Source organism: Plectropomus leopardus, chromosome 24 (genome assembly GCF_026936395.1).
Source record: "Plectropomus leopardus strain MGB_pleo_1.0 chromosome 24, ASM2693639v1, whole genome shotgun sequence".
Lineage (NCBI taxonomy): Eukaryota > Metazoa > Chordata > Actinopteri > Perciformes > Serranidae > Plectropomus > Plectropomus leopardus.
Genome location: NC_142199.1, coordinates 11,505,481 through 11,523,097, shown reverse-complemented (window position 1 = coordinate 11,523,097; position 17,617 = coordinate 11,505,481). Strand labels below are relative to the sequence as shown.

Here is a 17,617-nt window from a genome sequence, read left to right as displayed (position 1 = left end):
CGAATAACTATAATTATGCACTAGAAATTAACTAAAGTACTTATTACTGACAGGTATGTATATCTTTCTTAATACGATAGTAAAACAACATGTTTTCCCTGCGGGGCAGCAGAAGATCTATTGATAATCTATTGATATTTATCTGTTGATAGTTAATCCATTGTGCAGACATGTATGGTCAGAATGTTTGTGGGTGCAGGTGGGAGCAGTAGAGTGGAGTATACAGAGAAACAGAGAGAGAAAAAAGGTACTCTCAGGTACCTTTACCAAAGTCCAGGTACTGCTATCCGTTGAAATGTGAACACATGAGTACACCACTTTGTATTATTTCCCCATAAACATAACATGCAGAGCTACCAACAGATGAGTACAGGTCAAAAAGCGTTCACAGAGAGAGTGAAATAACACAAAATAGTGTTATAGTGGCACACCAACTGACTAACCACACCCATAACAAATACAGTCTCAGCACTACTAGTTTTGGGGGGGCTCAGGCACCCGCCTGCTTCAGAGTGGTTAAATCACAATGTTATCTTTATTTTCATTTTTATCTTTAGTGTAAGGTGGAAAGCACTGTGATGATGCTGCAGCAAAACAACCAGACATCATCTAGGAACAATCAGATGGCCTTTGTGTGAGACAGCTACCTGATGTTTATTTAAGAAAGAAACACAGCTACTCCACTGCGATGTTTATTTGTAGCTGGTTGGTTCCTTTAAAAACTGTTTTACGTCCCTTGGTGACGAGTTAAGGAGACAAAAAGCAAAGAAGACCTGCCCAGCAGGCCTCTCTCCTCCTTTCATACCTCAACAGACCTGCTGCAGCTCAACTCCACCACCAGAGGGAGTCACAGAGCATTTCATTTCCACAGAGGAATCCCATTCTTAAGATACTGAGCAGACGATGAGAGATTCACATGTTGGGGAGTCTGAAAAAGCAAGCTAACAAGCTGGTATGTAGCATAAAGACAAGTAACACCGGATGTAGGGCCCCAAGAATACCATCTTAATTGCACATTTGAATGCACATCTGGCTCACACTTATCGACATCATCCCCTCTCATTATCACATCCAGACAACACTGCAAATACAACTACGACATGACTGTTGCATTCCTCGTCTTTTGACTGCCTCATGACAGAAAACAACACTGAAGGGGAAACGCGGCTAATACGAGCGGACAGGGTTCCTCTTTCAAGAGAAGGGAACAGACAATATTGAATCGAATGACTAACAGCTGGAGAGACGAGTGGTAAAACAGCATTAACTGCTGAGGAAGGCTGACAGACATAATGTGCTGTTCTTGAGCTCCTCACTCCATAAAAACCTCATTTACACACTCCACTCCCCATCTGCAAGTCTACTGATCTGTGTGTGTGTGTGTGTGTGTGTGTGTGTGTGCACTCATTGTGTCGTGACAGACCAGTATCATTATGCAACACAGAGAAATGACGCTGTGTCCCCACTACAGAGCCCCCATTCTACTGTTCCTTTGCTTTCATTATTTCTCTCCTCTCCTCTACACTCGTCCTCGGCCCGTCTCATCGAGTATCTATTCTTGAATGTAACAATGCTGCCCAGTGTCCGCACGGCAACGAGGAAACCACTCAGACAGAGCGAGGGAGCCAGAGAGGCCTGGAACAGTCTGAATGAAAGCAATGCCATTCACTGGGCCTATTCCAAATCAATTTTTACATGAAAGGTCTGGGCTAGACTTTGATTTGTGAAGCAATGTTAAATGATTTCACTCAGCTTGATACATTATAGTTTTGAGGAAAAGGTCTTTCCATTTACATCTGATGTACACCTCACAAAGTCACACTGAAAGTCAAAACTGCTTGGTCATGCACTAGTGTTAGTTTGTCTAGAGTACTGATGAATTACATTTCCAAAATGTTCATTACCTAAACGTACAATACACAGCCAACTAATAACACTGCAAATTGCACTATTGTATTTTTCAGTACCCATGAAGCTGTGATGCTGATGGAGTGTTCACCAGTTCACTCTCTATATTCATCTTTATTAAATCCTACAAATCCAGACACTGACTCATTCTGCTTTTGTTCAATACTCACAAACTCTTAATTACTCCATTAATCACTTGTTTGTCCAACTCCCGCACACACACACACAAACACACACAGACACACACACAGATAGATTCATACAGAACTATGAATGTTTGTTACTCAGCTTGTAGCACTTCTGTCTCTTTTTCCATTTCACTCCCATTTCTGCTGACGCAGATTCTTTCTTAATAAGCTAAGGTATGTGGTCCCAGGAAACCACTCTCCAGATCTGGCTGCACTCCAGTTCTCTGCCCTGCCACTTTGAGTGTCCCCTTGCTTTTTTCTTCTCTTGTGACTTGTTCAAATGTCAGAAATGTGGGTGTCAAAAAGGTAGTTTCTTGTAACCTTAGTAAAACTTTAAGTGGTGTACCCTTGGGAAGAGATGCACAGATTTGCTTAATAGTCAAGAATTCAGTTTATTTCTGCACATACAGATATGTGGATGCAGCACAGAGATGTGGATATAATTAGGTTTAGGTACTGAACTGAGAACTTTTAATAGTACTGACAGAATTATGTTGGAACTGCCAAGTACTGCATCATGTTAAACTCATCAGTGCCAGATTTTGGTACCTGAGAGTGCATTTGGGTGAGAAAGCTGGGTTCTGACAGGAAGCAGAAATGTTGCAAAGCGCCCTAAATGGTGGTCTGTTTTCTTTTTTATATGATTTTAGTAATGGCCTTTTGTCACTGCTAGACTATCAGAAACACACACACACACACACACACACACACACACACACAAGCAGACAAACAGACAGAAGATTATCTCTATGTGTGATTAGAAAACAGCAGAATTACTTTTTAGTCTATTGCATAACCCCTGCAGCTTGTTCCAAAATTTAATTTTTGTCATTACAGAGAACGTGAAGTACCAAAAAAAAGGTACCATTAAGTACCGGCACTGAATTCCAGGGACAGGAATCAGTATCGGTTTAAATGTGAACAATACCCACCCCCAGATATAAATACGGCTTATTTAAGGTGCATATTCAGCAGAGCTGCTTCTGGGTGGGCTGCAACATGTTGTCACTTAAACCTGTTTTTATGTCTTAATTATTAGAATAAATGCCAACATTCATGTTACTTATGTCAGCTTTTTTTAATAAACTATAAACTGTAGTCTATAAAAATTGATTTTTTTATAGAATCAAACAGCTCTTAAAGCTTTTAAATCCCAATAAACTTTTTTTTTTTTTTAAACAATGACATGAGATAGAGGAAATCCTGACATTTAAGAAGCAACATCAGCTTGTCACAGTTTGACAAAGCATACATTACATTGTTGTTGTCATTCCCTGAAACAACTTCCATGTCAGGAATGCCTCCATAATAAAACACACTTCCTATTATCTATTTGGAGTCTTCGATATTCTGGACATTTTTTTTTTCATCTGGTAGATCATTTATATTTTAAAATGATTAGACATTACTCTCAGGATAAAGAAAACATACTAACATCCAACATCAACATAATTTAGCACATAGACGTGTTTGCTTTGCAACACTAGTATAAATCACTTCTACTGTCTGTCCTCCCCTGGGTCATTTCCTCGTCTTGCTGTTTTTGGCTACCAGGCTAATCTCTGACTGGGGCATCACAGATGGCACATAGTGAACGCCAACATTAGCACCAACAGACACACACATGCATACACACACAAACACACACCTATGATCTCTGTCTCCATCACACACACACACACACACACACACACACAACAGTATGACAAAGCACCAAACCACATGGTGCGATATGGCATGCCTCAGTATCTCACACATACTCACCACCAAGACCTAACCAATACATACACACAAACAGGCGAACAAAATATGCAGTTCCAACACATTATTCATCTGGGTGCAGCATGTGTGATATTATGCCTCATTTATTTGTGTTTATAAACTGTTTGTGCCCTGGTGTTTGAGATCTGATCCAAACAGTATTCTCAGATTATTACCAACATTTGTTATAACCCGCAAGGAGAAGATGGTCAGTGGGGGGTTTCATTAGAGCACAGGAAATGATTGTGTGGTAAGACTTTTTAAGGATGTGAGTGGGGCTGTGCGATGGAAGTGTAAGTCTCTGTGATTGACAACTATTCTCTCTTGTCCAGATTTTGGTTTTAACCCCACCCATCTGGTGCTCAGAGTGCACTAGCAGCAAAAGATTTCATTGCAGCCACAGTTCAAATCAGGTCTGAGGTGTTTCTCACCTTCTGTGCTGAGTCCAGGGCTGGAGGTGAAGCTGGCCACATCGACAATCTTTACGGCAAACTGCTGGCCCGTGTCCCTGTTGATGCAGCGTCTCACCACGCTGAAGGGACCCCTGCAAACATGCACACATCCCACGTCAGTGACAGATACATACAAATACACAGACAAAACCTATAAACGTACCTGATTGTTCACATTCAAACACAGGAAGAGGTTTCTAGAAACACATGTACACTTAATCATATGCTCACAGCCACACACACACAAACCAGCCTCGTGCAATGGGCAGACATGTCTGAAAATATTCTGGATTTACAGTGAGTGGTTAGCTAGACATCGTAGCCGTGCTCGTGCCAGTGGGAATTATAGAGCAGTGGTGTGCAGCACAGCTGTTAAAGCTAAAATAAAAGCTTTATTATAGAGACCTGAGCAGGGAGACCTACCCAAAAGTGTTTATTTCTGGACAAATGGGGTGGCAGATTTGTAAGGTTTCAATTCCTGATATAACTGCATGCAATTCTCAACATTCTGGATTTAAAAAATTTAGTGCCACTTCAGGTTTGTGTTACATATTTGAAATTTCTGGTAGAATTTGTGAGTTGTGTTATACAATACGAAAATCAGCTGTGCAGCACAGGACAACTTGCATCAACAGTGAGACAATTACCAGAAATTAACACCCTTTACGGGTTTTAAAAACACCCATACAAAATACATGTGCCCTGATCCCACAAAACATATGTGCCTCAAGTGCAACACTTACCACACGTGATGTGATCCTATTATCTGCATATTCTGAGAAAATATAAATATACCTACACAATTTGAAACCTGACATATTACTCCTGAATTGAGGGGCAATGTGTCATACCCGGCCATATGCTCCAAACTAATAGGAGGCATCATTTTACCCTCTAGCCATCAACTGACCAACAGCAGGTTAAGATTACACAAAATTTAGCCAAAGTGCTGAAACTACAGTTCACGTTGTAGCTTGCTGAGATTTTGGCAAGACCAAAGTAGCAATAAAACTGCCACATCAAAACCATGTATCAACGTCAGCTGGAATCTTTTTGGGTAAATTTTGTTTTGTCATTAGTTGCACTGACTTTGTTCTTTGCAGAACAACAATTAATCTGGGGTTTCACACCTGAGATTATCTGGCTCTGGACATATTTTTGGTTTGACCAACACTGAGATTGAGACGATTTGAGATCAAGGACTTGAACGAGCAAAAAACACTAAGCCTGAAAGCTAGTTTAGCCTAGCTAGCTTAGCTTGGCTGTATGCTGGCTTGAAGTGGCTAAACTAAATCCCACTAGTATCCTGGATCTCGGAGCTCAGATTGTCAGACTCTCGATTATATAAGTGGAAGTTGAGGACATAAAGAGATCACTGAACTTTCGGAGAGATGACAGGTATTTCAAAATACTGGACATGTCTTCCCTACCATGATGGACTGAGTGCAGACTAGAGCAGCCAAAAGTACCACCAGCTAAAAAAGATTGTTTATAACCACTGACCATCCTACAGGCCTTCAATGAATATACATCTCAAGTCCATGCAGAAACTATAGTGTCTTGTAAATCATTAGTCTCACAGGTATATATTATAATTATCTCTAATTATGCACAGGCACCAAGCATAAGATAAAATCAGCAACAAAGTGGCAGGAACAGGCACTGAAAGCCTCGACATTTGCACATTTTGTGTCTCCTAGCCCACTGAGAGTCACACACACACACACACACACACACACCGTGTTACAGCTGTCTCTACTTCTCCCAAATCTAAAATCCTCAGGGGCGGAACCACTGCTACAGGAGGCATGCACACACACATCAAACAAATAAAACACACACAAAACAACACTCACTTCGCAGAGGCAAAGTGGTGACCATTAAAACTTGGTTTAACTGATACTGCAAATAAACCTGGCTGACAGTGCTAGTGTCAAACAGTAAAAGCTATACACTTTAAGTGTCTATGCATGTTGTGAATACAGAGGCTGCAGCTGATTCCGTCTCACATTTGTCTCTCACATCTGCTGTAATGATTAACCCATACAAACAAAACGCAGGCAGCGTGTGCACGCTCTGGGCTGAGAAAACCCTAAAACACAACACTCGGCCCTTCAGAGTTCACAGGAATCCTGCTGGTGATCTGACAGCCCTGCTGACCTCTGCCCCTGCTGGGTTGATGTGCTGGAGCAGCTGTGTTTCCCATTAAAAAGAGGGACTCAAGAGGTGTGGGGTGCTACTTGAGTGCATGATTGGGCTTCTGACACCCCCATTCCTGTCTAGTCTCAGATTTGTGTTTGACTGATAAATGTTTGGGAGAGTTAAAAAAGAGGCTGCAACCATAGGGATACAAATGATGCAGTTAGGGTAAGGCCATCTTGGCGCTGATCTAATGTGTGTCAATAAAACTCATTATCTCCATTAAGCAATGATGTGGGGTTGAGTGAACCTGCCAGATTTTATGCATCAATCCCATTTGTACTCTTGGCTGTCAATTCAAGGAAGCTGCATGGAAAATCAATTCCCGAATGGGGCTATTCCTACAGCGGTTGAGCATTGCAAGTGAGGGGGGGTTGGGGCCACTATTTAAATTAATAAATGAGCTTGCAATTCATCTCATCACGTGGAATAAAAAAAAGATTAAATGACCATTCAGCCATGTACAGTAGCCATTACAGAAGCATTTTAAGAGAGCAAGTTAGTGTAAAAGAGAGAGACTCTGTGTGTGCGTGTGTGTATCTGAGCATGAGGAAGCAGAGAGGCCGCATGCCGTACTGACATCACCGCAGCTGTGCTGAGTGGGCTCATACAAAACGCCCACACATGGCTCACATCCGACAGCGGCAGTCATCAAACGTTAGCCCAAAGTGGCAATCTTTACAGACTGCTCGTAGGCAAAGCTCATTTCCACTCTCAGCTCTATAGAAATCAAAGAATGGATATTAGGTGCATTTTAACATCCAACCTGGCTATGGGCCGAAATTCCTCTCTGGCCTCTTGTTTTTTTCTCCGCCTAAACAGGGACAGGACACATCTGTAGCTGCAGACTCAACATCACCAGTACTGCTCTCCTGAGAGCAACCGTATTTGCTTAAAGCAGCATTTTGCTCTTTAGTTGAGGCCAGCAGCTAGCATAATTCACTCAGTTAGTCTGTCCCAAAAAATTCTGGGGCGGGGGGGTCTGCACAACTGTGAGATACAGAAAAATAAATTGAGTTTCCCAGGTAGGCAAACTATTGGTGCTGTTCCCGGATTCTAATCCCAAGCAGGTAAATTGCATCTTATCTGGTCTGTCATTGTGCACATTATCATCAGTGGCATTCAGTGTCAGGAGGACACCTGCAATTTTCTCCACACTATAATTTTAAACACCTATTTTCTGGAAAAACACATTGAATTCAGCAAACGTCTCAACTAATGTGCAACACTATTATGATTAACAACACAGTAAAATCAACAGCAACATTTCTACTAACATTTATTCGACCCAAACGGATGGAATCCAAATATTCTGTGACTGTTCAACATGTAAAAAAAGGAAGATTTATGCCTGTGGAAAGTGATACACAGAACTACAATTGTTTTTCATAAATTTGTAAAGCAAGAGTGGGGAAAAAAACAACATAAAAAGCGATTCCAGCATAAGGCTTCTAGTATAAGTGCTGTTTGCCCTACTGCCCAAACTAAGCTCAAGTGCAAAGCTGTTAATTTCCCAAGTTCAACAAAGTTCAGTGCTGTTCTACTGCAGTCTGTGAATGTCTAAGCAACAATAATCCTGAGTGCTTCCTTATGCAAATCGGAGATCCCTTTGAATATTAGTGGGGAAATTAGTATTCCAGTTGCAAATTGAAATTTAGAGCAGAAATACCCTCAGGAGGATCGAAAGCTTTGGCAGAAAATCCTTTCCTCTACAGAAACAGAAGAGGATCTAGGTTTGTTTAAAGCAGCCTGTAGAGTCTGTTGAGAGTCTTGTTGTCTGAGAGAAAGCTTTAACTTTACACCATCCATTCACTACTATTGATCTGCTGTGTGTGGGCGTCGAAAAAGGAGCATATACTGTACATGGGGAGTTCAAAAGAAAGACAAGAAGTGCTCCAGTCCATGAAAACAATTACGATACTTTACTATATGCAAAGCTAAAGGAAAACAGTCTACACAGTCACAGCCAGCACATACACTCCATTTAAATATCTCACTGTTCAAGCTTAAGAGGGCCTGAAAATACTTGACAAGATTACTTATTAATAACACAAATATTACTCTTGATATCTTCCTCTACAAAACAGATGGGAGGATGACACACTCGAGGATGTGATACTTTATTGATCCCAGCAGGAATTCAGTGTCTTCCTTCAGGACACTCCAGCTCAGTGGATGCCTGCCAAGCTAGGGGCTTGAACCCTGGGTTTCCCAGCTAAACGACAGTCTCCCCAACCACATTTACGAATACCAGAGAGACGTCTTCACGTGCAATCCAAATCAACAAAACATCAACTATGGCCTCAAAAATCACTACAGAGATGAATGCACTTGTCTGGCATAATGTCGGTAAAACACTACATGATGCTTTCCAAAGCCAGGGTTTACTGCCTGCTATTGCAAGAGGCTTTCTTAAACTGCTTACAGGTTTACCCAATGAACGGCTAGCAGGTGCAAAATCATCCCCATCAGATGTGGTTAGCTTAAATGTATTAGCTCTGAAACAATAAGTCAATTCAATTATTAATTACGATTAATCAGCAACAATTTACACAGCAATAAGTGTGTATTAAGGCACAAATGCCAAAACAATCTCCAGTTCTAGCTCCTCTAACAGGAGGATATTCATCTTTTTTGCATTTTTTTAAACTTTAATTTTTAACATATTCTAGATTTAGACTGTTGGTTGGACAACAAAGGGGATCTGAAGGTGCAATGTAGGGTTCTGGAAACACAATTTCATAACAACGTGGAGCCTGAAAACATACTAATAAAGCCATATGGAAATTAAGTTTCCAAGTTCTGTCACAAGAAAACATTCTCCTCTCCTTCTTCTGACACATCAATAAACATGATTAGGGCTAAAGGCTGGGCTATATATTGATAACGTAAAGAGAGACTAGATATCATCTTAGATTTTGGATATGATAATATCTTGAGTGTTGTCTTTTACTAGTTTTATATGCGGCATTAAAGTAAAGTGTTCTTTTACTGAACTTAAACTGTTCTAGGTGTTCCTACCCACTAATCATCTATTAAAATTCTCATGTTGCAATAATATTTATTTATACAATAATATCTGCACTATCGACATTGAGGTATTTTGTCAACATATTGTGATTTTAGTTTTTTTGATACTTGAAGCTACTACAAAACATTTGATAGTGAGAACTACAATGGAGCTCTACGTGCTTAAAGTTAAGACAAATTGTGGCAAAAGCAGCAGTGGCTTACCAATTAGAATTTCTTGCAGCACAGCATTTTGTGTAAGATTTGTATGCTAAAGGTTTCATCCGTTTGGGGAGAAACTTTCATTAGACCACTAAAAACTATCAAACAATCAATGAAAACTTGAGATTTAAATATCGTCCGAGCAATTTAATTATCCAACTCAGAACAAGCCAAAGGGCTGATCACTTCATTGGTTTAGAGTGCGTCGCACATCCCAATATCCTTGGCTCTAATGAGCACCCCAGGGCTGAAATGAAGAGCAGTGTGACTCCAATAGTGCCTCTCAACAACCCAAGTCCTATTCAAACCGAATCATTACAGACAGAAATGGATTAAATTGCTTCAGCGCTTTGCCAACACTTCAACTAGAGCTGAAATCTCGAAAAAAGGCCTGTGGTTTGTACATTATGTTCACATCGAATCATCACCACACTCATACTATGTAAACTACAAACAATGGGTATATTATGAGCAGGGCCTGCACTGCCTACGCCTGTTCGATAGCTCGTGTCATCTTTCACCAGAGTTAATCCAATCGGAAGTTGAATTGACACCTGACCTGTTTGATCTTCCTCTGTTGAAACAAGGCTAGAATAACCACAGGAGAGTTGAATGAACATTTACATGCATGAGCTGTAAACTCAGACAGTCCATACCTTTTATCGCACGCTACACAGACATGCACTTCTTGCTGTTGCCATGCAACCATAAGCTCTGATGAATCAGTGGTCTGACTTGCTTTAAGTTAAAATATGTTTGACTTTTTTTTGTTTGGCTTTAAGTCCTGTAACCTTGCTAAGTTCTTAGGGCTGCCTGCAATGTAAAAGCGAATCTTTCCTTGAAAATAATGAAAAGACAGGAAAGAAAGGCCCAGTGGACAATGTTGGTACTTGCACATTCACAAATTGCCTTAAAAATAATCTACAGTTTAACACGATCACAGAAACAGGTTACTCCTTAAAAAAACTAATAGAAAAGACACTATCGGGAAAAGGTTAACACAAAAGACTTTTTCCAAATTAAATTACTAACCATCTTTCAGTAGAAATCACCCTAAACATGGCTTGCTCCACAATCCGAGTTTAGAGGAGATGATTACCAAACAGTAATGGCGTCCCAAATGCTCTCAATCCCACCCAGCCCGGCTGCTCCTCTCCGACACAAGCCGATCAGGGACAATAATAGACGACTCCTCTGAACAACAATAGGAGTCTAAAGGAGGGACGGACTGGATAATAGGGTTTATGTACATGTTTGAAAGCAGCCGAAGTCAAAGGTTAGCAAGGGAAATGCGTGTATACAGCAGCAACAAAATCATCCAGTAATGCAGGACAAATCGCTGTGACAGCTCGTACGTTATATGACATGTAAGGTAACTAATTAAAACAAACTTTTTTGGGATTAGTACATTTCACCTGCTCTCAGTCATAGTATGATTAAATGTGGTTGTCTGCCTGAGACAGTGCTGATCAAACATTAATCTCAGAGCCAGTTTTTTTTCTTCAAATTCACATCCAAATATTTAATGTTGGCAGGGTAGGAATCACCAGAGGCCCACAACTCAATATAATTACAGTACTTAAGTCACAAATCTATATGCAGTTTTAAACATGTTGTGATATGGTGAGCACTGAGATAACATATTGCAATACATTGTGTTTTATTACCTTTTTTCAACTGCAAATTAAGCCCCAAACAAAAACTTTGTCAACATCTGTTTTACTTGATCCGTTCATCTCACTTTTGACATTTTATTGCAGCAAAATGTTTCTAGTGGACTGAAAAAGCAGTTTATTTTTAAATTCTAGTAGGCTACCAAAAGTTTAGGTTTGTGTGTGTGTGTTGCAATACTATGTTACTATTACTATGTAATTTTTGGCCCCCACCCAGATTGGCTAGATATTTCTAATCTAACAGATTTGGTCAGACATCATCAGTCAAAAAACCATTTAGGGTGGATGAAAATGACAAAACTAAATTATGAAAGTCTGGACGATGTTCTCATTGACACAGTTCTGTCCGTCCATTATAAGGCCAAAACATCAACCTGCCTTCAATCCATTTTGTGTGCCATAAATCTTTCTGTGCCCTTTCTCGCTAAAACAGCCTGGCTTCTGTTACAAAACATACTAAGGCTAAAATGCATGAGCAGGAAAATTCTCTAACCAGAAAAGATAACATGGAATTAGATTTGTGTGATCCTGTGGCTATAAAACATTTCCACTTCAAACTTCAATTAATTAACATCCTCGGGTTTCAGCTGCCTGCCATGTTGTCCACCACAGCAGTAGTGCTAACAGTAAAACAGGAGGTTAAAAACAAAGTGGGAGATGGCAGAGTGCTGCAGTCAATGCCTGCGGGCATTATTTATATCCTTAGCCTCAGGGCCATCCCATTCCCAACTCCACTCGTCTCCATTGATCTGCCTCAGCCTCCCTTTCCCTCCCACCTCAGGGTGAAGGGAAAATGATCCCCCCCCCCTCTTCCTCAACACATCCCAAGACACCCCGACTCAACACACTTGATCCATCAACTGCAGTTTCGCCAAAGAACTGGCAGGATGAGGGGGATTTTCTGGTCTTTTCTGTGACATAAATGTGGCATTTCGCTGCTTTAGTAAAGCCTGAAATATGCTCTGGACTATTGTTCGCTCATGTATTAATTTTTTACCAGCCTGTCTGGACTGTGTGACCATACTAGCTGCTCAAAAAATTCAAGAAGTATTTCCTTATTAAGTTTTTGTCAGTGTTTCAGTCTCATATGGAGGCTGGAGGGATATGACTTAACAGTTTGGGTTTTTTTTTTTTTTTATTATCAAATAAACTGGCAATAATTTCACCAGGGCTGGGCAATACCATCAATATAATTTATATATTCTAGATATTGTCTCAAATACTGCATATCATAATATCTAAAGTGCTCTCTTTCCCTGGTTTTAAAGGCTGCATCACAGTGATGTTCTAGCTGTTACATTTCGTGCCTTTAGCCACTTCGTCATTTTATCCACATTACTGACAAAATTGGAGAAATTGCTCATGACAATTTCCCAGAACTAAAAGTGACATTAACTTGCTTCTTCCGTCAAGACAATAGTTCAAAACTTAAAGAAATGTCATTTATTATCACAAATGAGAACAGAAGGCAGCAAATCCCTAAATTATGAAGCTGTAAACATCACAAAATATCTAAAAACTAAAAATATTGTTTGACAGGAGGATCAAGCAAGCGAAATAAAAATGGAGAAACACACTAGGCTGTGAATGCAACTTCCCTGTATTCACCGGTCTCGTTGATTTGTATTGTCAAATTAAACAAGACTAACTTGAAAATGGTCTGCACTACTTCCACCTTAACTCTCCCCAGTGGCTCCTTGTATCCGTTACTGGGACTCCAAGGTAGTGGTCCTGGACCAACCATCAATTAGTAACCAAGACAACAGGAAGTCCCAGGATATGGAACAGGGCCTGAGGGTCTGGAGAGTGTGCCTCTTTCCCCTCGAACAAATTTAATGGACCCTCTAGTGAGTGGAGCTTACAGGGGGGAGGGGACTGACTGGCAGCCCAGGACTATGATGGGCTTGTCAGCATTCCCGCCTCACTTCCAGCAGGAGATGAGGAGCCGAGTCTGACCACAGCAGTAGCATGCATACTGTGGACATTTTCATGGAACCTTGAGCCTTTATTTCGCATGGTTTCCTCCTGTTTTTAATTTATACGTTACCACCTCACTGTTGCATTGAAAAACGTATGCCTCTCTGACACCTCCAAAGAGTGCTGGACCAGCCTGCCACTCTAGCTGCAACTTGTATGCAGGTATGGCTGCTGTCAAACAGGGGGATTAGGAGAAGGAAAATCCTGTCTGCAGACATTTCAGATGTGCAGCCAGATGATTCGTCCACATGTCCTGTGTCTCAAACCCAGACTGCCTGTCTGTCAGCTAAGAATGATTTTTTTCACCAGCTGCAATAAATGTTAGAAATACATTAAAAGTTGTACAGTATCTTTAAACAGCGTAGAAAGGCAACAAGACCTGTGCTAGTCCACCTTTTAGACATGTAATCAAAGAAATCAAGTTCTCCTTAAAACTGTATAGGTCCCATATATATAGTTCAAATAGAAACCATAACCAAATGAAAAAATATGGTGGTAAACAAATATATAACAGGGCATAATAAGAGGAGAGGGGCAGTTGATACAGCACGTGGTATTCTGTAATGCAGTACTGTATCGATACACAGACACCAAGTATCTTTTTTCAATTAAATAAATTAATATTGCAAATAGTCAAAATAGGGCAGCACTCCAAGTGAAGCATCATTTATTGCCACATGAGTGTAGTGAACAATAACGTAACAATATCTTCACAGGCGTGATTGATTATATCCATAAATGCAAACACCGTGGTATATCCCAGCAGGGGGAGCCACAATTTTTTAAAGATATGTACAGATTTCTCCACCTCTCTCTCCCATTTTCACACTCATTGTCCTGTCAGTTAAAGGCAATAAAAGCCCCAAAAAATCACCTTCAAAAAAAAAAAAAAGAGATGTACAGATTTTTATGAGAGGCAAAATCTCAGTAATATTATGACAAAATATATAAAATAAATGCAACAAAGAAGCAGAGGAAAATAATACTAGTAATAATGATGATAATAAAAATATAAAAAATGAAATGAAGTAGAAAATAAATAAAATAAAATAATAAATAAATAATGTCTATTTTTGCCAGTTCTTTGGCGAAACTGCAGTTGATGGATCAAGTGTGTTGAGTCGGGGTGTCTTGGGATGTGTTGAGGAAGAGGGGGGGGGGATCATTTTCCCTTCACCCTGAGGTGGGAGGGAAAGGGAGGCTGAGGCAGATCAATGGAGACGAGTGGAGTTGGGAATGGGATGGCCCTGAGGCTAAGGATATAAATAATGCCCGCAGGCATTGACTGCAGCACTCTGCCATCTCCCACTTTGTTTTTAACCTCCTGTTTTACTGTTAGCACTACTGCTGTGGTGGACAATTTTTTTAAATATATATTATTTTATTTATTATTTATTTATTTATTTATTTAGATTCTATTTAGATTCTATTTAGATTCTATTTAATTCTATTTTGATTCTATTTTAATTCTATTTTTATTCTATTTTTATTTCATTTCATTTTATTTTATTTATTTTATTTCATTTTGTTATTATTATCATTATCACTAGTATGATCACTATCACATATTTTTTACAGTTTTGTCGTTGCATTTGTTTTCTTCATAATATTACTGCTATTCTGCCGCTAGTGAAAATATTTAAAAAATATTGGCTCCCCCTGCTGGGATGTACCATGTTGCTGACATAATCAATCACACCTGTGAAGATATATTTATGTTATTGCAAGTGAACACGCTAAAATGAGGCATCTGGCCCGAAATGTCTGTGTGACTTTAATTAAAATGCTGTCCTATTTTGACTGTTTTTATATCCATTTTTGAGGATTCAGCACCATTTTTCTATATTGCAAATACAAATAAACTTTTGGTAACCTACTCAAATAATGAAATCAATCAATTGCTTTTTCAATCCACCAGGTACATTTTGCTGCAATAAAAAATGACTGAAATGAGATGAGGAGACTAACATTCATCTGATTTGGAAATTTTTCCCCAGTTTGTGATTGAAAAAAAGGTAATAGAGTATTTTGCATCAACTGTTATCCCAATACTCAGGACATCACAAAACAATTACAATCCAAATAATATTGTATATGAGTATTGTAATATATATATCTCACTGGGGAGCTTCTGGTGACTCCCACCACAAGGTGTGAATACCATTTTTTCTGTAATAGTTTTTTTTCCCTTTAGCATTACTTAAATTTAGTAGTAAATGAAAATATGCTAAATTAAAGGGGGCAGGTATAGTACATCTTCATGGTCAATTATTTTGTTTTCACCTTTAATTTCATGCCTCGATGTTATGTATTCTTCATCAAACGCATTTCTCTAGGAAAATTGTTAACAAGGAGCGAAACAAATCACAAAAAAAGTTGATGTCTGATTCAAAACTCACTCTTTCAAAACTTAAATGAGCTGGCACATATAAATATTAAAAAAAAAATGTTAATAGCAAATTTATAATGTAAAGGGGCTAAAATAACAGGATTTCATGGGTTTGTTTTTTTTTTTTTTTTAAATGTGATCTTTAGCTTCCAAATTATAAATTCTACCTCAGAAGATACATTGTCCATTTAGGATATAAATTCAACACTTTCCTCTTTTTTCAAAAGTTCAGTTGCAACTTATAAAAAATGTTATTGACAGTTAAATAGCTGGGTTGGGCCTTTGTTTTAATTAAACCTTTGCATTATTCACTGTGTGTAGACACTAGGCCTAAAACATAAGTAAATATGAGATCATTGCTGATTTTATTCCCTCATCTGAGCAATGTATCCTCCAGAATAAAAACACTTGAGATAATACAAATCATTATTTATTAACACGAACATAGAAAATCATCCTTGAAGCCATCGACTTTGTTCACCTGAGATTACATTTTGCTACCTGCTATGTGTGTACTTTTGAATGTTGGCAGAAAGTCACATTACATGAGTAGTTGCTCCATCTCCCCCTTCAGTGTTTCACACACATTTAATTAAGTTCACTACATAAAATGACACTCCATTCACAGCCTGGATACAGAAACAATTCAAGTTACATTTACTTCCTTGCATCGAGATCATGATGTCAGGCACAGTCTGCAACTCCTGGTGTAAAAAAATCAATGTATAAGCTTGCAACTTAACTTAATATCAAGTGAAATTTGCATTGCATTGTGAGAAGCGACCCAGGCGCTCACCCACACAATCAACTCCTGGTACATGCAGGCCTGCACTGTAAATTAGGCATATCCCCTGCAGCTGTGAGTGAGGCGAGCCAAACAATCGAGAATGATCTGTAAATACAAACACCAAAATTATTCAACACAAGCAAACAAAGGAAGTTGTTAAAGACAATACTTACTTCCCAATCACTTCACACAGCTCGTAGACATCCTCGAACAGCACGTCATCGTCCGCCATGGTCATGCAGGTAAACGAGGACGCTCTCCTTAAGATGTCCCACCCACACGGATTTTGGAGCAACCAATGATTGCGTGTTTTCTTTGGGGTACTATTGTGCCAGGCTGCACACTACTGGTTAATTAAACCCCACAATGTCAGTGACAGGAATATCAGTGGCCACTCAAGAGTCCAAGTTAGCCGGCTAGCCACATTAGCTGGCCCCACCTTCTCCTGAGCTAACTCTCCTGATAGCCAGCGACCTAGCTAAATAGTAACCACAGAGCAGACCCCAGGGCGTGGAGATTTCCTCGCTCGTTTGCAGAAGATCTCCCCCCTTTGCATGCCTCGGGTTTATATCTTACTGTTGGGTACTGCCAGACACAAGGCTCCCTCAGAAGCATCCACGGACACTTCCCGTACCGACAAAGATGCTCCTTTCACCGCAAGCTAACGGGGCTCTCGAAAATGGTTGGCTAGCTGGGTTAATGTGAGCTAGCTGTCGATGAAATAACCGGTTGGATCGCGCCGTTATTGCGCTGTGCACACCCAGTGTATCACAGATGGCTTATCCCACCGAAATGTGTCCGGGCTCTATCAGCTTCCCGAACCCAAATTAAATACCTTCGCGTGCATGTCGACGACTACCTCTGTTGCATGCACCGTCTATGCTTGTGAATATTGAAATTATATTCCAACACAGATTCGTCCACCGCCGCTCCAGTTCCTACGCTGGTTCAGATGCTGGCTGGCTTTGACTGGCTGTTCCTCCGACTTCCAGAAATGCTAGGCTCCTCCCTCTATCGTCCAGGAAACTAGTCTGGCCAGAGCCGAAATGGCG

General features: G+C 39.9%; 1 protein-coding gene across 15 annotated transcripts in view; it reads right to left on the bottom strand.

The window, feature by feature from the left end:
* Window positions 1-17,563, bottom strand: part of LOC121962852 (peripheral plasma membrane protein CASK) — a 94,842-nt gene extending 77,279 nt beyond the window's left edge. For 12 of the 15 annotated variants that reach the window (XM_088074215.1, XM_042513160.2, XM_088074217.1 and 9 more), the window contains exons 1-2: window positions 16,739-17,561; window positions 4,289-4,401 (exon numbers count right to left, since the gene is read on the bottom strand). In XM_088074215.1, the coding sequence (XP_087930341.1) occupies window positions 4,289-4,401; window positions 16,739-16,803 (178 nt within the window). In that variant the 5' untranslated portion in view covers window positions 16,804-17,561. Of the gene's footprint in view, window positions 1-4,288; window positions 4,402-16,738 lie in introns of all 15 variants that reach the window. The other 3 variants (XM_088074221.1, XM_088074220.1, XM_042513169.2) reach the window with 2 other exon arrangements.
* Window positions 17,564-17,617: the final 54 nt, after the last annotated feature.